Here is a 15,859-nt window from a genome sequence, read left to right as displayed (position 1 = left end):
CTGGTCTCGCAGGTAAATACAGATTTAGCCGTTATTCAAGGCATATTGTTTACCTCATTAAGTGTGTGTTTTGGCACGTGCATTATTTACCTGACGGACTAACGGATGGGAGAGAGCAAATGCTGTCTTTTGTGCAAACAGTGACTTTGTTCATGAGCAGCAAGTTCCCATTTTGCTGTGGCCACTTTGTCTCCTTGTCTCATGGTGGGTGCTTCTATCCCTGCATGGTAGAGCAAAAAGCCAGCACAGGTGTGGGGGTGCCATGCTCATAAAAGGGCAGGTGGGTGGCATGTCAAGTGATGGAGTTCTTCCACAAACAGTGGGACCAGCTGTGGGGATAGGTTTAAATATCTTATGCAGCATGATGTGTATGTATATATATGCATACACAATTAGAGGGGGTACTCCTATCCTTGTTCAAGAGGACTGAGTTGGTGCAATTTGCTTGTTTAGCTATCAGTCCCTGTACCCACCCATGTAACACCATGAACTGGTCTTGCATTCTCATCCCTGTAGATCTATTAACAGCCCTGAGGCTGACCCATCTTGGATAGTGACAATCCTGGCAAATTTTTCCTGCAATGTTTTAGAACAAAAGTAGCAGGAGGGGAAATTCAGGTCATCTCAAGATGGGTAATGCAATTTATTTAATAGTATTTGTTAGATGAAAGTATCAGAAGGTGATGGCTGAGTGAGGTATTTCTTTGGGAGGAAGACTGTAGCCTATAGAGTCCTGCTTGCATTTTACACTTCCTGCAGTACTTGCATGTGATTAGTTGAACTGATAGCCTCCTCTGGGAGAAATACCTGAAATTAGAAGTGGAGTGTAGCACTAAAATCACATCTCTGAGAAACCTTGTATACAGAGCAAACGAGAACTTTCCTGGGGAGGAGCCTTCCAGCCACCAGCCACCTGGATTTGTAATGGAAATGCCATGTTTTGGTGCAACTGGCAGATGTTTCAGGGTCAAGCTGTTTGGATAAGATGTAGTGTTGGTATGTGTATCGCTGTGTTTAATTTTTACCATGTATTAGAAACTGCATTGTATATGAAAAGATAAAAGGCCTCAGAAATTTCAAAAGGGCTTAGATTGGATATTCTGTGTTTTAATTGTTTTGTGTTATGTTCTGCTATAATGGGTTTCAGCAGTGGGGTGTGATCTGGTGCCTGGAGCCATGACTGTTGTGTATCTCTAGTTCTTAATTTAGAGTCGTTTGCAGAAGTTAATTTTCAGTTGCCCGTGATTCTGGACACCTTGAGCTCAATCCAAATGTCATCTGTTGTGCTTAGAGCAGGTTACTGTATTATTTCAGGTTTGTGATGCTGGAACCTCCACTGAGAAGCACAAAGGGAATCCCTGTCAGAGGAGGATGAACCAGTAGAGATGAGATGTAGGTGTGCATGAGTAACATGAGTCTCTCTTCAGTTTCAGATGCCTCTGGATGTTCAATGATAGCACTTCTCCATACTGGAGCAGCAAAGTTTCCCCCAAACTTACTTTCAAGGTCAAGACAAGCTGTGTTCCCCCTCTTCCCAGCTGGTGTTCTCGAAGGGTTCCGCTCCATCGTAAGCAGGAAACTGGCGTCCCACGGCTTTGGAGCTTCCATGGCAGCAATGTCATCCTTCCCTCCACAGAGATATCACTACTTCTTAGTGCTGGATTTTGAGGCTACATGTGATAAACCGCAGATTCATCCTCAGGTAAATAGTTAATCATGTTAATTATTGCCTTGCAAGTTGCTGCTGCTATTCTGAGAGGTAAAAGGAAAAAACAGTGCTGGCTCACTAATTTTTTCTGATTTGTCCCACCTCCTTTCTGTTGCTGGTTCTCCAGGGCTCTTGCCAGTCACCTGCTGTCTCAGGAGCAATGCCAGGACTGTTTGGTGGGAATGAATAAAGGTGTCTGATTTCCATCAAGGAAGTGACAATTCATGTGTTACTGAAAACAACTTTAAGTCATGTATACTTGTCATTTGTCTGAACTGGGAAGGATCTAAAAGTTTTTGGCTGGAAACTTGCATTAATAGATGGCAGCCGTGTTTGATTCTGGAAAGAAAAATTCTACTGTTGGTAGCAAACAGCTTTAGGAAAAGAATATTTTGAATGATAGGAATATGTGCAACATAATGGTATTTCTAAGTAGAGAAGAAGAACAGTTTGTAGATAATTTCAGCAAGATCAGGTATCTTGCCTGGGTTTTTACTCTGGAGTGTAATGAGTCAGGAAGAGTTCAGCTTCAGAGGTCTTCCAGTGCTCTACCACTTGAGACATGCAGAGATCCAGATGAAGTATAGAACTTTTCTGTAAACAGTTCATCCACAGTACTGTAGAGCAGATTAGTAAAAAATATTCTCAGTTGTCATCAGGATGGGCCTATGTTTTTAACTAGAAAACTGTACTAAAAAGACAAAAACCCCTGATATTAGGTTGGTAGCGAACAAACAGAATTTCTGGATCTAAAGTGGACTCAACCTCCTCTGCCAAGCAATTGGTCTGCATGTGTTGGTAATACCTGCATTGGGTCACAACAACTTCTTTTTGCTTTGTTTCGACTATCTGAAAGGCTTAAGCAGTTTTCAGCGTGGTGTCTCATTACTGAAGTGACTCAATGCAGCGTGTGCGTTTCCCTTGCGCTTGTCCCAACAAAGGGTTGCTGCAAGCTGGGATCAGACTTGACTCCTGTCTTCCCCAGTAGTGCCTTGGTGGGTGCTGCCTGTTCTTTGTGTTTCTTGAAAAATGGATAGCAAATTCCCTGCTCTTTTGCTGGCTCTTTGTGGGAGGCTGTTGTGGCTCTGCATCCAGTTCTACTAGCAGGCTCTTAACCGCTCCCCAAGTGAGATATCAGGCTATTTCCTGCCTGCTCCGCCTCGGGTGCACAGACCTGTCAAAGCTGTAAATTGGATCTACCTTGTCCCTTTGGATATGGGCTTGGTCTGTGCACATTTTGATGCAAAACCATGATGCATGTGGAGCTAGTTTACAGCTGGCAGTAAAAAGGAGCATGAGTGGAATATGATTACTACTGTTTTAAGGAGCTTTGTCCCCAAGTCCTTGCCAGGGAAAGTAATGGTCTGGGCCAATGCAGATCTGCTATATATTTTGTTGGTGAGATAGCACCTTTAAGGTGGAGATGTTCTTCAGTGTTGTTTTTCCAGTCTGCTGTGTTCAGTGCCTGTCTGCATCATATAATGTGTTGAAAGGACTGTCAGTCCCTCACATCCTCACCAGCAAATTAGTTCGACAAATAAAGAAATTACTTTTTCTACATGGGTCTCAATGCAGCTGGAAAAGCTGAAGGTGCCTGCCAAAATCTGGAAACTTCACAAAATGAGACTTCAGTTGATGCCGTTACCTACCTCTTATGTCTTTGCTGACCAGCATGGCTTTTGTCCTCTTCACTGCTAGGCTGTATGTCATGGTGACCGTGCCATGTATTTCAGTGATGTTTTCTGCAAAGTTTTGGTGACAGGATCTTTCACTGCAGGATTGATAGGCAGGTTTTGGAGGTTTGGTCTGAGGTCAGAGCTGGGAGCTAGAAATGGTCATGTGCTGATCTTCACTGTGATACTGATAATTTTTTTGCTTTTATTTTAATACCTACAAAATAGAATTCTAGGTACAATGAAATTCAAATGCAGTGGGATTTGATGAGAAGGCTGCATATACAGAGCTAAGCTAAGCTGTGATCCGCGTTACTTTAAGTGGGTAGGCATAGCTGTAAGTTTAGCCAGTTCAGCCTAAAAACCTTGCAGGAGTTCACTTGCCACCATACAGCACATTTCGCATTTCTCACTCACTGTTCTTCAAAATATTCTGGGTTCTTACAAGAAACTACTGAAAGAGCTATCCTTTTATGTACACTAAGATGTGTGACTGCCACATCTGCTCCCCCTCCCGTTGTATTTACTCGTGCTCCTCTGTAACTGGCAGCCTTGCTGGCTTTATCCCTGGGGAAGTCCTTCATGCTCATTCGTGAGCCCTGAAGACCCCTTCATTTCCATTCTCTTTCACATTGCCCGATCTCTCTCTGAGGTCTCGTGGTATGGCCTCTGTAATGGGGATCAAGGAGGGTCAAGGACAGTGGTATTCCTCTGGGAAGCCATCTGCATTGTGGCTCTGGTGGCTGAGACTGCTGGCTGAGTGCCTTGTGGCCGCTGCCCTGTGCTTTACCACTCACTCCTGTGTCAGGCATCAAGGGTCCTTCATGTTCCCTGCCCTACACCCACAAAGGAATGGGAGCATCCTTGCAGCCCTGACTTCTGACTGCTTTCAGAAGATACGCCCCTCCATCAAAGTGCTTGTTTATATACACATAGAAACCGCTCAGCTTTATTGGTTTTCTGGATGTATGCATGAATAATGGGACCATCCCGGAGAGAAAAGAAGGTGTGGGGGGTTTTAACTGCACAGTCTGTGTCATGTAGTGTTTTAGCCGTCCAAAGGTCATTAGGGGTTGGCAGTAAGAGATGTTTATGGCTGGCCTCTCGCATCTCTTTAAAGCTTACCTTGTGCCTTTGGAATGCGATCCGGAGCCCAGTGGGGTCAGTTGGGAGCTGTCATTCTGCGGAGGTCGGTGGACCCTGAACGGTGGTGGTGTATTTCATTTTTCAGCTCTGAGTTTTTTGTTTTACTGTCTGGTAAGAGTTTATAAGTACCTGCTTTTATACACTGTCAGCCCAAGAGCTGGATATATATGGAGTTTTAGCTTCATGAGAAGATGCATTAATAAGTGGGAGTCTTGCTCTTTTGTCCCTCTGTCCTTGTAGACATCAATGTTTATGATGGTCAGTGCTTTCAATGACTGTGTTAAGCAGCTCCACAGATTCAGATCTGTGGCTGCCTTTATTAATGCAGTAAGAAGGTGTGTCTCTTTCAGTCAGCAAGCCCAGTATCTTGCCTTCAACTTCAGCCGAGTGGATGAAAAGAACTTATTTGTTTTAATTATAAAAAGTCTGAAGGTAGAAATCAGATCTTTTCAAAGCTGAATTTGAAATTAGCCTTCTATATATGATGTTAATCTCTAATTTATTAAAGCCACTTAAATCAAAATCAAATAAAATTCAAACTCTGTATGTCTGCTGCCTGGAAGTGTAGAAGAGCATCAGATCTCTGACCTGGTAGAAGGAGCTGGATCTAGGAGTAGCTGAGCTGCTAAATGAGCTTTTGTTAATGATAAAGTTGCGTTTTCTCATGTCAGTTTTTTCAGGTGTTCAGTGTCTCAGATTCACTCAAACTGGTAATCATTTAGGAAGTAGTAATTTGCCTCTTTCAAACTCTCTGTAAAGGGAAAATATGAAATGTTCAGATCTCATTGCTGAAGAAGGTTGTGACCAGAAGCAGAAGAATAAATTGTTTACAGACAATGTTTTATGTGTCCTCCTAAACAGTACTTTTTAAATGCAAAATATCTTGATTTTTTTTTTTTGTTAGTGTATCCTAGATACTTCTACTCTGTTTAGCAGGCATTTAGATTGTTATTTCAGGAGAATTTTGAATTATAAGTGCTGTCAGATGAAACTGGATATACTAATAAATATAAAGCATCACTCACCATTTCAACATAAAATTATAAACACTGGCACAGACTAAGCAGATGTTCAGTTACTAATTTATTTTTGGTGTTCAAACAAATCTGGATGATCATAGTACATACTGTGATTGGCAAAAGTGTATTAGCAAATAGGAGCCAGTCTTTCTGTAAGATAATATTTAGTACAAATGCAGGAGAAGGTTATATCAGATTCAGTGTATATTTCCTTGAGTGCTGCTGTAAAAGAGCATTACATGTGTTTTCCCTTGAACATCAGTCTCACATCCAGCTCGCAGTCACGGGCAGGTACAGCTGGAGTGGCTGTGATGATCTGTACAGCTGCCTGTCCTGCTCTATCCGTGATCTTGTTACCGCAGCAGGGACAACTGAGTCATGTGGCTCTGCTCCTGAGCTGCTGTGATTTATAGACTGACCTTGTAATGGGAATGGATGCTGATTTCCACCAAATTTAGGCCATATCAACAGATGTGCAGTCCCTGCCAAGCTCTCTGTGTAGGGTGACTAGGTAGAGGATAGGGAGCTGCCTTGGGAGCCATAGCTGAAGCTACTTTGTAGGAGGAATATGTCCTTGAAATCACAAACTTGCTGCAGGAGGAGGCGATGGACGGATCGCTCATCTGCTGGGGAGCAGGCTGCAAGGTACCTTCTGTGTGCTTTGCATGTAGTTTTCTGTGGAGACTGCATCGAGGCAATCCCAGCTGAAGGCCTGGATGGGAATGCAGGTGTCTCACACAGTAACATTGTGACATTGTCACAATCCTACGCAGAGGTGGATAAACGACCTGTGTGCGCTTGTGCCTGCCTGTTCTATCTAGACATCCCCACATAACAGCTTTCTTCTTGCATTGTTTTTGTGTGGCTGTTAAGCTCAATGCACTAGAAATCACCTGCCAAAACCTTTATTGAGGATGATCATGAGTTGCTGAAAAATAAAGAAATTCAGGCTTGTTTCCCATGGCAACTTTAACCCAGCATAAGTATTACAGTGCAATATTAATCTGTAATTACCTGTGTTCGTGCATCTTAGGCTTGGGTGTAGTTTTAATTACCTGCTTCTCCATTCAGCTCCTTACAATGCTGTTTCTGGAGAAATGCTGTTAAAAATGCATGTAACATAGCGACTTAAAGCTATTTTTTTTCTTTTTACTACAGGTAAGTAAATATGTATATATTTATCACTTCTTTGCCAGTTATGACTGTTACTATGCCATTGTTCTTACATCAGAATGCTTTAAATTCCTAGAGTGGCAGGAAACAATTCATATAAGAGCCTTTTCAAATGAATTTTCCTGTTTGCATTGAGTTTTTGAACAAACTTCTTTAGGTCTTGTAGCTTTAGAGGGTTACACTGCACCTGGTGTCTCAGACCTGCACTCACTTTGCCTTGGAGACCTCCCTCATTCTCCCAGTAAGTGGGGACAACCTTTCTGTGACCCATATCAATCTGACGGGGTGGGTTATGACTTCAGGCAACAGAATTAGCTGTATTTATTTTAAACCTGATGAGCTAGAGAACATGAACAGTTATTGAACCCAAGTTTCCTGGAGAGCACAGCCATGAGACCACCAGGCAAGACATCTGATGTATGAAAAAAAAAAATCAAAGCAATTTTTTATTTAAAGATATAAACCCAGCATTATTACAGCAACAAGTCTAAAATACCAAGGCACTCGGGTGGCCAATGACTGCAGTCCTAACCTGACCTAACCTGCTCAGCTTTTGGCTGGTTATTGACAGGCCGATGAGATGACTACTTTAAAGCAATCAGTCATGTTGCCCTTTCTTTCACAGTGTTCGGGGACCCCACATCAGTTATGCATCCCGGCCGTGCAATTTCCCACCTGTGCTGTTTGAATACTGTATCCTTAGCTGTGCAAACATTACACATCGTTTAGGTGACAAGTTGCAAAGTTAAGTAGACTTGTTGTTACAGCAGAAAGTAGTTGAGCGGCAGTCACCCTGAAAGGAAAAGATCCAAGCTAGCTCAGGAATGTGCAAGTCTGCTGGATTGTTTGCCTCTCCATAAAACCACTGATGAGGGCTACGTGTGCTTCTTGAAATACTCCCATCATGTGCATTTCTGAAATGAAGGGGATGGGTGTCCCAGGTTTGTATATTTGCTGTGCTTGTCCTGCCGTGTGCGTGGCCTGGCGTGGTTGTCGGTGATCGGTGTGTGCCTGCTGCTCTTTTAAAGCCTCTGAGGTACAGGAAGTATTTTGCATCACTCCCAGCGCAGTGTTTTAAAACTAGGCAGTATTCTTTCATGACATAGTGTTCAGCTAGTGCTACTTGGGGATGGCGCTTTTCAGGCTGCTGTGGTTCCTGAGAAATTGTCTTTGCTGTGTTAAAGTGGTCTTGTCTTCACTTTGAACAAAACCTTCCTGACAAAGAACTCAGCTCTTTTAGTGAGAAGGACACAGGACATGCTTAAATCTTGTGGGCTTTTTCCCCTTTATGCCAAGCTTGCTGTGCAACCATCCCTATGTGGTCTGTGTTGATCTGTGCACTTGTTATCTGGCAAAATAACTCTTCATAACGTTGTTTAGTTCCTTTCTGTCAGGCAGAAATGTGCTGTCATCAGCAGCTAGTTGTGATGTCTGTAAAACCCTGGGTATTCATTTACATGCACTAATGTGCCCTTTCTACCCATCCCAGATGTTTTAGTGTCGTTGGGAACATTGATCATTTGTCCTGCTCAATATCAGGTGAAGAGGTTGGGACTTGAAATGATCTGATAATTCTGCAACAGGGACTGCATGAGCTGTTTGTCTGCCATAGAGAGGAGTGGATGTGAAAAAGGATATAGTGTAGTTGCAGTGGAAAGGTAATACTTGGAAATGTGTGTGTGTGTGCTGTTTTTAACTTGGTCTGAGTGCTAAACTTCTCCCAAACTGTCTAACTTAAATTGCTGTTGGCTGTGTCAGTAGAGATGTTCTGGGTGGTTAAATATATGTCAATAGTGCTTGAAGAAACACATGGAAGTGTTGATGCCTGATGGTCTATATTTCTCGTCCCATGTGTGAGAAGAGGGAGATTCTGCCGTATTCTTGATGTCTGGGTCCTGCTGGAAAGATCAAAATAGTGGGTTTTGGCAGGGAGAGATGATGCTGGTGGTGAGAGGTAGGAACCAGCCTGGGAGAAAATGATTACTGAAAGTTTTGTTAAGGATGGCAGGACAGGTGTTGTGAGCCTGCTGTCAAGATTTCAGGTGCAATGGCAGGCACGAAAAACTCCCAAGTATCACAGTGGTAAGTTTAGGAGAAAGGTGTCATTTGCAAGACGTGGATCCTCCTTTTGTTGGGCCTTTAAGAAGGGGCTTGAGCTGATAAATACTTCACTTTGTATTCCATACTCTTTAGAAGAAAAAAAAGATACCATTTCAAGAGAGTGAATAAGAGAATCAGTGAGTGTGACCAGGGGTCTGCAAAATGCAGCTGTGGGTGAAGGCTGGATGGCTTTGGGGTTGTGTTTAATGCAGTGATGTGAGGTGTATATAAGATGAGGTCTTTGTTACAAAAATGAGAAAGGCAATGTTCTGGCCTGTGTCTGCTGTGGGTAGGAAGAGCAATCGGGAATTTAAACAACAGCAAGGGAAATTCAGATTAGGCATTAGGAAAACTTCTCCAATGATAAGACTAATGAAACAGGAGGATAGAGTGAGTGCCTGGGGAGTATGTGAGTCTCTCTTATTGGAGTCGGTAAAAACAGCCTAGACAAAGTCAGAAATTATTTAGGGGGTGATGATGCTGCCCTCAGGCAGGTGCATGGACTAGATGTCTCTTTTAAAGCTGAAGCTCCTGGAGGCATGTGATTAGATGGGGATTTCAGCTTCTATTAAAGAAAGAGAAATGGTCCCTCACCCTCAGAGTTGTAAGGCAGCACTGGGAAATAAGAGCCACGTTTGATGTCAGTGCAGAACCCAAAATGCAACTCAAAATTTATCTTTGAGGAAATCCAGCATTTGACATTGGGCTTCAGTGCCTGAGTATTGGGGGTAAGCAGTGTGATTCACCTGACAGCAGAGGAGAGAAGAAACATTGGATAATCAATGATCAGGCAGCAGAATTTTTCTTCATATCATCTTTTCCCAGTGTTTCATGATCTTCCCATGTTCCTTCCAGTTCTCTTGTGTTTTGTTTTTGATGTGTATTTCCCTTCATGCTTTTCTAGGATATAGTAGTACTTTTAAATGTATTGAATTGTTAGGTGTGTGCTTATGTGTATTTTAAGCTAGGTAGTGATGGAAAAAAGAAATTTGGAGGTCAGCTGCTTCCCCAAAGACCTTTTGATAGGTTTAATCAGTACACAGAGTAACTTAGCCAGGACTGAGGCGCTGAGAGGCTCCATGGTGTGTGTGCAGGCAGACGTCCTTTGGAAAGCCAGCACAGCCCTGATTCAGCAGAAGTCCTGCTGCTCTGCACTGGAGAGGTGTTGCCTTTATGGTACTTGTTTTGGTTAGTTTAATAAAAATTTAGAAGTGAGGAAAAGACCTATGAGGTCATCTTGGTTACTGCCCCTGAGGGCCAGTGCAAGGCTGCTCACTTGGAAATGGCTTTAGTTAAAATAATAATTAAGGCAGAGGATGGAAACTGGGGAGGCAGATCTGTTAGGCTAGTGCTGTCCTTACTATGTCCCTTTTCGGTTTTAATTGCCTTGGAAAAAAAAGAAAATCACAAGGCTTTAAAAGCTCTGATTCTCTCTGCTCTTCAACGCCCCCACACCCTCTCCCCGATCTTGGAGGCATCAACTCTCATCTGTCAAAGTGTAAATCAGCAATTAAAACACAAACAGCGAAATGCCAAAGATGACCCGAAGCACAAAGCAACTGACAAACAAGTCCGGACAAATCGGCGGATAATTTATAAGCATTGCCCTAAAATCTAATTATTTGGCAATTCGAATTTGCAGCCGGCCAGGGCTGTGCAATAAATTTAACCCGCCATAAATTATTTAGGAGCAGCCCGTGGTGTAAATCAAAAACACGAGTGTTTGTTTAAGAAATAAGCTCCTTGTGCATAAAATGACTTTTTTTTCTTTAAAGAGGAGGGGGGGAAACCATCCCTGAACACAATGAGCTGGTGCTGAAGCTCTGTCCCTCCACAGACACTCCCTTGCTTCTTCTGCCCTTACCTTTTTTGAAGGTGTAAATGGTTCTTTTGGTAAGAAGTTTTATGCTTTTCCTTATCAGACAAAATCCATTTCTCTCAACAGCCTCTGCTTGTTTTTATTGCATTTTGAACAGTCAGCTCTGATTTTTATGGGCATCTTTTATTCTTGTGTTTATTAAACTTCTTCACATGGGGGTTAGAGTGAGGGATAAATTATTCTCTGGTAGTTTTTGAACTGAATAGGCCATACGATCTTCCTCAAATATATAACTCTGTGTCCTGGAGCGTGCCCTGTCCACTTTGTACACAGGCATCTGGATTAAAAGGTTTTGAGAGCTGGGAAGCTCTTGTTGGCACTTTGTTCTTTCTCTATAATAATAAGCAAAAAGGATAAGCAAAAATATTCCTCTATGGGAATTAGGGTAATTTCAGGTGCTTTATCTCTGACTGGAAATTGTTTAGCAAGTATAGTCTTGTGCTTGTTCGTTTCTTTTATTAGCAAGAAGATCAAGACAGCTGAATTGATGCATCCCTGCTCTGGTGTTAAAGGGAAGGGAGTTTCATATAGGACAACTGGGTAAGGAAGGGTTGGGTTTATAGCAGTGCTTTCACATGCCATTAAGAATTTTTCAGATCTCTCTTAGAAGAAAGTCCCTAGCCATTCCACAGTTACCCTGCTGCTGCTCAACCCGCTGGCTAGGAACAGCCAGGTTGCACAGGAGACTTCAACCTGGAACTTTTTCTTTTGAACCCTTGGTTTTTCAGAAGGACAAAAGTTCTGAGGAAGCTGTCACATAGATTTGCTTGGAGTACCTTGAAATAGTAAATGTAGGAGTGTTATAAAGAGAGTGGACCTGGTAATGGATCTGTATAAGCCTCTGGCTCTGTAGGTTCCTATTGTTACTGTGTTCGGGGGCACAGCTGAGGGGAGGGACAGGGTGCTGATGTTTTTTTCTTTAAGCGTGTTAATATTGATTTTAGAAGCTCTGTGTTCCAACAATATAAATGCAAATGCCTGTAATTGGGAGCCTTGTGCAGAATTTCTCAACAGAAAACATGTTCAACTTCTCTGACAATGAAAGGAAAATAAAAAGCCGCTTATTTATTGGTGGTGGTTTGAATCCTGGATTTCCTTTCAAGTTACTTTGCAGTGCTAAATAAAATACCTAATTGCAGTGCTCGCAAAATTCAAATGAGTACATTTGTTCTTCTGGTAGCTCGCGGCTATTTGCAGCCTCTGGACACCCTCAGCATTATTTTAGCACATCCATAACTCCTGGTTGTGCTATAAGGAAAAGCTGGCGGTGGGGGCAGAGGGAAGGCTTAGAAGCCCCAAATGCTGCTGGCACAAATCACTGCCGAAGTTGGAACATTTACTCAGTGTTGGAGTGGAGACATGTGAGGATCTCAAGGTAACGCTTGCAGATGATCAGGCTCTGATAGAAGAAAGGAAGTGTCAGTGAATCTCTGCCCTTAACTCCCTCCTGCTGCTTTCCTCCACCTTTCCTGCCTGGGAAGAAGCAGTGAAGGTCCTTGAAAGAAGGGGATGGAGCTGAGCATGTTGAGCTCACCGGGCTGCTGTGAAATATGAGAGAGCACCCGGCTGCCTTCCTGCATCACAGTCTCTTGGGGGGTTGTGTGTATGAGTGTCTAAGTGCTCACCGTTTCATAATAATTACTAATGAAATTCTAGATCTGTAATAACATTTCAGATATCTAAAACAAACCATATGCTTGTTAAAAAAAAAGAAAGAGAGAGAAAAAAAGTGGAAACAGATCTACTTTAAGCCATAAATTCTTGGTAATAGAGGCCTCTTTTCTCCCCCCTTTCTGTTTATGTTTGATAGATATTTTTGTTTCTGCAGGAATGTCAACTCTTAATTTCATGATGTATCGTGGGCTTAAGAAAATTGAATTTAATAAAGGCAAAAGATGAATGGCACCTTTAAAGGTCCCAACACTTGTCTTTATTAGCAGGACAAACTGCAGGGTCTCCAAACACTGCTTCTCTCCAAATGAAAGTTTAAATGAAAAGTACAGCAGTGTCACAGGTTAAATTTCATTGCAGGACTGGCTAACGTCGTTAGTGAGGAGTGGGGCTGATTTCATGGGGCTGGTATCTGTTGCCTTAGATACCAGTGGAGCAAACACTGCCAGAGACTGGAAAAATCTCCACTATAGGAAGCGTGCAGATAAACAGCCTTTTGGGAGAGGTTCTTTACCACTTGTTTCAAAAACTGACCCAATAAGCCCAAGAGAGTGGCTGCAGTTTCTCCTAAGACGTTCCAGCTGCCTCTGTGGTTCCACCCCTGTTCCTGGGCATGGACTTCCCACAGACCTACAGTAATTCTGTATTCGGATATTGTTAAATTTTCCACATTTTTTAAGTATGGCTTTTTATTTCCTCTGTCTGTCTTAATCCGACCCTCCTGGAAGTGCTTTTTGCCTTTGGTTCTGGAAGGCGAGCGACGCCTTTGTGTATCAGATCAGCAGCAGGCTGTCTTTCAGTCTTGCTTTGCATCCAGCCAGTTGATGGCCCCTGAGGATGTTTGTGGTCCTTTAGGGCACATCCCAGCATTGCAACACAGCCCTGCTATGAGATCCAGCCGGTGTGTGTCCCTCTCTGGAAAGGGAAATGTTTGTCTTCCCTTGCTGTGAGCTTGCCTGCTTCCATGATCACTCTCTGGGAGGGATACAGGCCTAAGGGGCAGTGAGATGCCCCAGACCCATTTGAAAGATGGAATGGTGTTATTCTGAAGTTAAGCCTGGCTCTATTATGGCAGGCTGTCTGTTAACTTCAAACTTTGCAGTCTGTTTTCCTTCTAAACAGAAGTTTGCTGCTTTCAGAGCCTCTGTGTGGTGGCCCTTTTGAGGAGAGGATCAGCTGTATCCAGCATTTCTTACTCTCTTGGGTTTCCATGGGTCCTTTTGGGTGGCTGAAGCTGGTGAGTTTGGCTGCACCACAACAGGCAATCTGGCTAATACTCAAGTGTTTGGCATGTGTCTTCTCCTTCCCTTGGAGCCCCTGGGTCAAGTTTGCTCTTTTTCCTGGGAAAACTTGGTGACTCCCAGTGGGGTGGTATGGCAGTAGGGAAGGATGTGCCCAGCCATCTGCTCTGCCTCATCCAGCACAGCATGCACAGGGAGTGGCACAGCAGACCATGAGGAAATGCTTAAGCCATGCGTCCTGTGCAGCTTCACTGCTCAATGTCTACACCTGGGCACTTCCACACTGTTAACACTTTATTTGATTTTTACATTTTTTTTCTAACTTTCAATCTCAGCAGCACATGCTCTCCATGTGCCCTGGTCTGGGCTGTGCCCCTGCTGCACTGGGGAGCTGCTCTGCTCTGTCTCTGGGCTCTGCCCACCATGGAAATTGGGTGTTTCTCCTGGCTATTTAAATTATCTGTTGTTTCCATTTACCCACCCAGCTTCTTGCCCTCCCGCTGCCTAGTGGGGTGATGTCATCAGCTCATATATGTAACCTCATGATAATTTCCGCCTGCAGGTCATGAGGGTTGCAACCACGGTCCAAAGAAGTGTATTAGTTCCTCTGCAGCGGCTGCATTTTTCACATGCTAATTTTACTCACAGGAGTTGGATTTTTTTTTTCATTTTTTATTATTTCTTATTTGTCTCTTCCAGATGTTTTCAGGCAGTTTTTTTTTGTTGTTAAACTAATTCCATTCATGTTTTAAAAATTTATGAAAGCACTAATAAAAATGTCAAAGTGGTAAAAATGTTAGCTTTTGCTCTGCTTTGATTAAATTTTGCAAACTGTTTTTGAATATTAAAAAGCAATATTTTTTTTATTCTCTCTCCCTCTCTCTGTTTTTCTCCAGAAGTGATTTGAGAGGCTTGTTGCATGGATATCACTCAGCAGGCTCATTTGCACTCCAGAACCTTGGTGCCATGGATCTCTATTAAAGAACATAGACAAATTATTCTTTAAAGACACCAAACAAATTGTCACTTCTCCTCTTACATTAAACTAGAAGGAAGAAAGGGAGTAGAGAAGGAGGGGGGTGAACACAAAGGATTTTATCGCTTTTATTCAGTGGGTGGCTTTTTTAATTTCATGTATATTTTTTAATAATTGAGAAATCCATCGCAACTGGATTTGTTTAAACTTTTTATTAACAGGTTCATGTAAATTTCTGATTGCTGATTATTCAAATAATTGAACATTCTTCTGATGAAGGAACGTTTTTATTTCCCTATCAGCATAAATTGGCTACAAAGAGGAAAATTAAGCCGGGCTTGCTACTGTGCTGTATCCCATAGGGATGGATTTGGGGGGAGCTTTCAGCTCCTCTTCTCAGTCTGTTGGAGGAGGGCAGTCCTCCTCAGCCTCTCCAGAGAAGGAGGTGCTTCATGCAGTAGTCCCTGTTGTCTGTCTGATGGTGTCCTCTAAAAGGATGGTGGGCTGGAAAGGTTGAGACTGCTCTTGGGGAGGGCACAGCCCCTGCGATGTCCTTGCTAAACAGCTGTGAGCCCATTGCAAGTACAGCTTCATATTCCCTGGGTATGGGAATATGGGAGTGGTGTGAGACCACCTTCCTTAGGTTCAGCTTGGGCAGTGATGTGTGCAGCTGCAGTGCTGAGCACAGAGAGCTCCTTGCAGCCTGTCTCAGCTGCGATGAGCATCAGCACCATTCTCTTCTGTTCTGGTGGTGTTGGATGTGCTCTATGCTGTGGCACCACCTTCCCACTTCTGCAGAGCTTTGAGTTTTTGTTTGGGACTATCAGGCCACCTTGCAGATGGGATAATTTCCAGCTTCATTTCTTGTTTTGTTTTAAATTAACAGCTGCTTTTCTTTTTGCCCTATTCAGGAAATCATCGAATTCCCTATCCTGAAGCTGAATGGCAGGACGATGGAGATCGAATCCACCTTTCACATGTATGTTCAGCCTGTGGTGCATCCCCAGCTTACGCCCTTCTGTACAGAGGTAAAGTGCAAAGGTTTCCTGGTGCTCCAAGAGTCTCTCTGGGAAGCAGGTTTCCATTGCACCAGGGACTCAGGTCGCCTCTTCACGGTGCAGCTGCAAAGCAGTGTGTCATGCCAACCTTGAGTTAATGACAAAGAGAATAATTTTTTGTTATTGCAGTAGTGTATAAAGACCTCAGTTTGGATTCATAAATAACTCTGGCTGTGATCTGCTAACTCAGATAATTGTATTTACAGCTAATAAAT

General features: G+C 43.1%; 1 protein-coding gene across 2 annotated transcripts in view; it reads left to right on the top strand.

Annotated features, from left to right (window-relative positions):
- Window positions 1-1,432: 1,432 nt before the first annotated feature.
- The window catches only part of ERI3 (ERI1 exoribonuclease family member 3), a 118,787-nt gene continuing 104,360 nt past the window's right edge, over window positions 1,433-15,859 (top strand). For both annotated transcript variants that reach the window (XR_005956465.1, XM_041483546.1), the window contains exons 1-2: window positions 1,433-1,702; window positions 15,498-15,614. Coding sequence is in view for 1 of the 2 variants with exons in the window: in XM_041483546.1 (XP_041339480.1) it covers window positions 1,451-1,702; window positions 15,498-15,614 (369 nt within the window). In the remaining variant the exon portion in view is untranslated. The remainder of the gene's footprint in view (window positions 1,703-15,497; window positions 15,615-15,859) is intronic.

The sequence above is a fragment of the Pyrgilauda ruficollis genome, unplaced genomic scaffold (assembly GCF_017590135.1).
Source record: "Pyrgilauda ruficollis isolate IOZ18807 unplaced genomic scaffold, ASM1759013v1 scaffold6, whole genome shotgun sequence".
Taxonomy (NCBI): domain Eukaryota; kingdom Metazoa; phylum Chordata; class Aves; order Passeriformes; family Passeridae; genus Pyrgilauda; species Pyrgilauda ruficollis.
The sequence above is the reverse complement of the archived record's forward strand: the minus strand, read 5'-3'. Positions and strand labels throughout refer to the sequence as shown.